Genomic DNA, 7,500 nt, shown 5'->3' with positions numbered 1-7,500 from the left:
AAGATGTTCAAATTCGCGATCAAACTTTGGACTAAACCTCAACGAAATGTTTGAAAATTGGTTTGTGTGAAAACGTCAAGCAGACATCTTACAAAATCAAGAAGACATTATTCGGACACAAAGTTGCTCTATGTTCTAAGATCTCACCTCAAACTAACCTGGATAGATCCGAATGCCATTCTGGGACTCTGACACTTCCAACCTCCTACACGAAACATAAATACTAACACAGTGGCTTACAACCTCCTACACGAAACATAAATATTAACACAGTGGCTTACAACCTCCTACACGAAACATAAATACTAACACAGTGGCTTACAACCTCCTACACGAAACATAAATACTAACACAGTGGCTTGCAACCTCCTACACGAAACATAAATACTAACACAGTGGCTTACAACCTCCTACACGAAACATAAATACTAACACAGTGGCATACAACCTCCTACACGAAACATAAATACTAACACAGTGGCTTACAACCTCCTACACGAAACATAAATACTAACACAGTGGCATATATTATGTCAAGAACGATAACTGGAAACATTTCAGACGAATGTCTCTTCTGAGAGAAAGGAATTGTAACTAATATAATAGCAGTGACGTATTTATGCTCGGCTCTGGGTCATAACCAACCCATGACGTCATTTTCTCTTCTTTAAAACCTCTGGGTTATGAGTCACCAAGGAATAGGATTCAATAGTATGATGTCACGTCCGCCTAACAACCAGCAGCTTGGTTCTAAACAATTGAAATTGGTACTTTTTATTCTTCATGTCGGCTCGAACTTTTTTCACATGTCATGAGATCAGAATTTATAAAAGTTAAAAAACATGATCAGATTTATAATGTTTTTCTCCTCTAGATACACCTTTATGCTCGTCGGAGAAATATTTCATAAGGGTGTCCGCCATTGTTCCGATAGTTTAGAACCAATTACTAAGTTATTATGCGTCATTACGAGGGAAGTGACGTCACGACTGTTGAAGGGTATCTATTGCACTTATTTCAATGGGTCCTCTTTGACAGTTGGGGTCAGGGTTCAACGGTTGTAGTCTGGCTAATACAGTCCTAGAGTTGGGGTCAGGGTTCAACGGTTGTAGTCTAGCTTATACAGTCCAAGAGTTGGGGTCAGGGTTCAACGGTTGTAGTCTGGCTTTTACAGTCCTAGAGTTGGGGTCAGGGTTCAACGGTTGTAGTCTGGCTAATACAGTCCTAGAGTTAGAGTCAGGGCTCAACGGTTGTAGTCTGGCTAATACAGTCCTACAGTTGGGGTCAGGGTTTAACGGTTGTAGTCTGGCTTATACAGTCCTAGAGTTGGGGTCAGGGTTCAACGGTTGTAGTCTGGCTAATACAGTCCTAGAGTTAGAGTCAGGGTTCAACGGTTGTAGTCTGGCTAATACAGTCCTAGAGTTGGGGTCAGGGTTCAACGGTTGTAGTCTGGCTAATACAGTCCTACAGTTGGGGTCAGGGTTCAACGGTTGTAGTCTGGCTAATACAGTCCTAGAGTTGGGGTCAGGGTTCAACGGTTGTAGTCTGGCTAATACAGTCCTACAGTTGGGGTCAGGGTTTAACGGTTGTAGTCTGGCTTATAACAAGATATGAAGTGAGTAGAAAAGTGCCAGAAGACAATAGAGAATAAAATTTTTTTCGCGGCGGTGGTGGGGTTTGAACCTGCGACCTTATTGGTACGACAACTCCGCCTGGCAGGTGAGAGCGTGGCTCTACCGTGTGAGCTATCCACGAACACAAAAATATTCGTTTCAAACCCAAGTCATTTCTAGATCCCTCTCTCACCCACTTCTTGAGACCGCCGATTCGTTCGCACACCACCATCGCGAAGTAATTTTGACCAGCAGTTAAGCTTAATAGCCAATATTCTCAACACAAACATATAACATAGAAACGATTGAGACATTGAGTATGCTCCGGTGTATGGGGTGAATTTTTAATTCAGAAAAGTGAGTGGAGCAGGCACTTATGTTGGTAACAACAAGATATGAAGTGAGTAGAAAAGTGCCAGAAGACAATAGAGAATAAAATTTTTTTTTCGCGGCGGTGGTGGGGTTTGAACCTGCGACCTTATTGGTACGACAACTCCGCCTGGCAGGTGAGAGCGTGGCTCTACCGTGTGAGCTATCCACGAACACAAAAATATTCGTTTCAAACCCAAGTCATTTCTAGATCCCTCTCTCACCCACTTCTTGAGACCGCCGATTCGTTCGCACACCACCATCGCGAAGTAATTTTGACCAGCAGTTAAGCTTAATAGCCAATATTCTCAACACAAACATATAACATAGAAACGATTGAGACATTGAGTATGCTCCGGTGTATGGGGTGAATTTTTAATTCAGAAAAGTGAGTGGAGCAGGCACTTATGTTGGTAACAACAAGATATGAAGTGAGTAGAAAAGTGCCAGAAGACAATAGAGAATAAAATTTTTTTCGCGGCGGTGGTGGGGTTATACAGTCTGGCTTATACAGTCCTAGAGTTGGGGTCAGGGTTCAACGGTTGTAGTCTGGCTAATACAGTCCTACAGTTGGGGTCAGGGTTCAACGGTTGTAGTCTGGCTAATACAGTCCTACAGTTGGGGTCAGGGTTCAACGGTTGTAGTCTGGCTAATACAGTCCTACAGTTGGGGTCAGGGTTCAACGGTTGTAGTCTGGCTAATACAGTCCTAGAGTTGGGGTCAGGGTTCAACGGTTGTAGTCTGGCTAATACAGTCCTAGAGTTGGGGTCAGGGTTCAACGGTTGTAGTCTGGCTAACACAGTCCTAGAGTTAGGGTCAGGGTTCAACGGTTGTAGTCTGGCTAATACAGTCCTAGAGTTGGGGTCAGGGTTCAACGGTTGTAGTCTGGCTAATACAGTCCTAGAGTTGGGGTCAGGGTTCAACGGTTGTAGTCTGGCTAACACAGTCCTAGAGTTAGGGTCAGGGTTCAACGGTTGTAGTCTGGCTAATACAATTTAGTGAGATCCACATTCATAAAAATGGCTGGCTAAAACAATAACAAAGACCTGAGTGATGTCAATTTCGTTCTGTCTATAGACAACACACACACACACACATTCATACGCACACATATCGACAAATATACACATATATAGAAACACAAATAACTCACACATGATGATGATGATGATGATGATGATGATGATGATGATGATGATGATGATGATGATGATGATGATGATGATGATCGTGTTGACGACGACGACGACGACGATGATGATGATGATGATGATGATGATGATGATGATGATGATGATGATGATGATGATGATAATGATGATAACGATGATGATGATGATGATGATGATGATGATGATCATCATGATGATGATGATTATATTGTTTCATTTAGGAGGAGGAAAAGGATGAAAATAACGAGTTATTTATAGAACTGTCATGTCCGAAAGTAAAAACTAATAAAAGTTATTTGAACCCTGAACCCCTCCACCCACCCCACCCCACCGTTACCTGATTTGACCAGGGTGACAGCGGAGGCCCTCTATACACCTACAGAAATGGAGAATGGACACTCACAGGTAGGCAACACCGACTCGCCAGAACCACACTCTTATCTGGTTGTAGCTTTTTGTGTTCTATTGAGAAAACAAACAAACAAACAAACAAACATAATAATCGTTCTGTACGAGTCAGTGGCCAAACAATAGAGAGAGCTCCTTGGTCAGTGCTAAAGGCAAAAGAATCACCCTGAACTATGAATCAAACATGGGATATTCAGATTATCGTCAATCAGGAGGTCCCAGGTTCGATTCCTTCTCGAGCAAAGCTGAATGATTTCTTCCGATGATTTTTACTTCTTCAATTTTTATTGATATTTTGTCTGGAATTTCTCATCCAAACCAATTCAGGTTTTCATATTGAGGCATATCAGACTATGATTGAATGAGACTAGCGGAAGAGTAGCGTCCCTTGATTGGACGTCACCCATAGTCTGTGACGTCACCGGCGGAAAAGTTATTAGAGAGAGAACGTCATGTTGGTTGTGCGCGGAAGCGAGAACGAGAGACGCATGCGCACAACCAACATGACGTTCTCTCTCTAATAACTTTCCCGCCGGTGACGTCGCAGACTATGGGTGACGTCCAATCAAGGGACGCTACTCTTCCGCTAAACTCATTCCCTATTGAGCCTAGAATTCTTACTTAGATATCGATAAATCAATAATACGCAACCCAATCAAATCCAATCCAATCCAATCCAATCCAATCCAATCCAACCCAACCCAATCCAATCCAATCCAACCCAATCCAATCCAATCCAATCCAACCCAATCCAATCCAATCCAATCCAACTCAATCCAATCCAATCAAATCCAATCCAATCCAATCCAATCCAACCCAATCCAATCCAATCCAATCCAATCAAATCCAATCCAATCCAATCCAATCCAACCCAATCCAACCCAATCTAATCCAACCCAATCCAATCCAATCCAATCCAATCCAACCCAACCCAACCCAATCCAATCCAATCCAACCCAACCCAACCCAATCCAATCCAATCCAATCCAACCCAACCCAATCCAATCCAATCCAATCCAACCCAATCCAACCCAATCCAACCCAATCCAATCCAATCCAACCCAATCCAATCCAACCCAACTCAATCCAACCCAACCCAATCCAATCCAACCCAACCTAATCCAACCCAATCCAACCCAATCCAATCCAATCCAATCCAACCCAACCATCCAAATCCAAACCCAACCACCAATCCAAACCCAATCCACCACCAATCCAACCCAACCCAATCCACACCAATCCAACATCCAATCCAATCCAACACCCAACCCAATCCAATCCAATCCCAATCCAACCCAAACCACCCCAACCCCAATCCATCCACCAATCCCAACCACCAACCCAATCCACCAACCCAATCCACCAACCCAACCAACCAATCCAACCAATCCAACCAATCCAACCCAATCACCAACCAACCCAATCCAATCCAATCCCAACCAATCCAATCCAACCCAACCAACCACCATCCATCACAATCCAACCCAACCCAATCCATCCAATCAATCCCCAACCCAACTCCAATCCAACCAACCCAACCCAATCCAATCCTAATCCAACCCAATCCACCCAATCCAACCAACCCAACCAACCAATCCAACACCAACCCAACCCAATCCAATCCAACCCCCCCAACCACAACCAACCATCCAATCCCAACCCATCAACCCAATCCAACCAACCCCCAACCACCAATCCACACCAACCCACCAATCCAACCAATCCAACCCAATCCACCCAATCCAACCACCACCAATCACCCATCCCAACCAATCCAATCCAACCACCAACCAACCCAATCCAACAACCCCAACCAATCCAACCAATCCAACCCACCAAACCCAACCATCCAATCCAAACCCAATCCAACCCAACCATCCAATCAATCCAACCAATCCAACCCAACCCACAACCAATCCACCACCACCAATCCCAACCAACCAACCAACCACCACAATCCAACCAACCCAACCCATCATCCAATCCAACCAATCCAACCACAATCCAATCCAACCCAATCCATCCAATCCAATCCAACCCAACCAACCAATCACCAACAACCAATCCACCAATCCAACCACAACCCAATCCAACCAACCAATCCAACCCAATCCAATCCAATCCAACCCAACCAACCCCAATCCAACCCAATCCAACCAACATCCAACCCAACCCAATCCAACCAATCCAACCCACCAATCCAACAATCCAACCAATCAAATCCAACCAACCCAACCATCCAATCCACCCAACCAATCCAACCACCAACCAATCCAATCAAACCAATCAATCCAATCCAACATCATCCAAACCAACCCAATCCACCAACCCAACCCAACCAATCCAATCCAACCAACCCAATCCAATCCAACCCAACCCAATCCAACCCAACCCAATCCATCAACCCAACACCAATCCAATCCAACCAATCAACCACCAACCAATCCACCACCAACCCAACCCAATCCAATCCCAACCAACCCAACCCAATCCAACCAACCTCCAACCCAATCCAAACCAATCAATCCAACCCAATCCAATCCAATCACCCAATCCAATCCAACCCAACCCACATCCAATCCCACAACCACCACCCAATCCACAACCCAACCCAACCCAAATCCAATCCAACCCACCCATCCACACCCAACCCAACCCAATCCAATCAATCCAACCCAATCCCAACCCAATCCAATCCAACCACCAATCCAACCAATCCAATCCAACCCAACACCAATCCAATCCACAATCCAACCCAATCCAACACAATCCACCCAATCCAACCAACCCAACCAATCCAATCTCCAACCAACCCAATCCAATCCAACCCAACCCAACCAACCCAACCCAATCCAATCCAACCAAATCCAATCCATCCAAATCCAACCCAACCCAACCCAACCAATCCAAATCCAATCCCAATCCAATCTAATCCAACCAACCCAATCCAATCCAATCCAACCCAACCCAATCCCAATCCAATCCAACCCACATCAATCACCACCAATCCAACCCAACCCAACCCAATCCAATCCAATCCCACAACCCCCAATCACCACAACCCAACCTCAATCCACCCAACCACCCAACCAACCCAACACCAACCCCCAATCCAATCCAACCCAACCCCACATCCAACCCAACCACAACCAACCCAATCCAATCCACCATCCACCACCACCCAACCCAACCCAATCCAACCAACCCCAACCCAATCCAATCCAACCCAATCCACCAATCACCAATCCACCATCCCAATCCCACCATCCCAACCCAACCACCACCAACCCAACCCACACCCAACCCAATCCAATCCCACATCCAATCCAACCCACCCAACCCAACCCAACCCAACCCAACCACCAACCCAACCCAACCCCACCAACCAACCCAACCAACCCAACCCCAACCCACCACCACCAACCCAACCAACCCAATCCATCCAACCAACCAACCAACCAATCCAACCCAACCAACCAACCCAACCATCCAACCAACCCAACCAATCCCACCAACCCAACCCACCCAAATCCAACACCAACCAACCCAACCCAATCCCAACCCACACCAACCACCAACCAATCCATCCAATCCACACCAACCCACCATCCAACCCAACCAATCCAACCCAACCACCACACCCACATCCAATCCAACCCCAACCCAATCCCAACCCAATCCCAATCCAACCCAACCCAATCCAACCCAACCCAACCCAACCAATCCAACCCAACCCAACCCAACCAACCCAATCCAACCCAACCCAACCCAATCCCAACCCAACTCACCACCAACCAACCAACCCAACCAACCCAACCCAATCCAACCCAACTCCAATCCACAATCCAACCCAACCCCAACCCAACCAACCCAACCCAATCCAACCAATCCAACCCAACCCAACCCAACCAACCCAACTCCAATCCAACCCAATCCAA

The 7,500-nt window shown here is 45.9% G+C and overlaps 1 protein-coding gene and 1 pseudogene across 1 annotated transcript in view; both read left to right on the top strand.

Moving 5' to 3' along the window:
- Positions 1–7,500, top strand: part of LOC144972215 (trypsin-2-like) — a 20,942-nt gene that overhangs the window by 10,403 nt on the left and 3,039 nt on the right. The window contains 1 exon segment of the mRNA XM_078913239.1: positions 3,505–3,559. Within this exon segment, the coding sequence (XP_078769365.1) occupies positions 3,505–3,559 (55 nt within the window).
- LOC144974249 (uncharacterized) overlaps positions 7,003–7,500 on the top strand; it is a 500-nt pseudogene continuing 2 nt past the window's right edge.

Source organism: Berghia stephanieae, chromosome 5 (assembly GCF_034508935.2).
Source record: "Berghia stephanieae isolate SIO BIC M18660-M18661 chromosome 5, UCSD_Bste_1.3, whole genome shotgun sequence".
In the NCBI taxonomy this organism is placed as follows: domain Eukaryota; kingdom Metazoa; phylum Mollusca; class Gastropoda; order Nudibranchia; family Aeolidiidae; genus Berghia; species Berghia stephanieae.
This window is presented reverse-complemented; position numbering and strand designations above follow the sequence as displayed.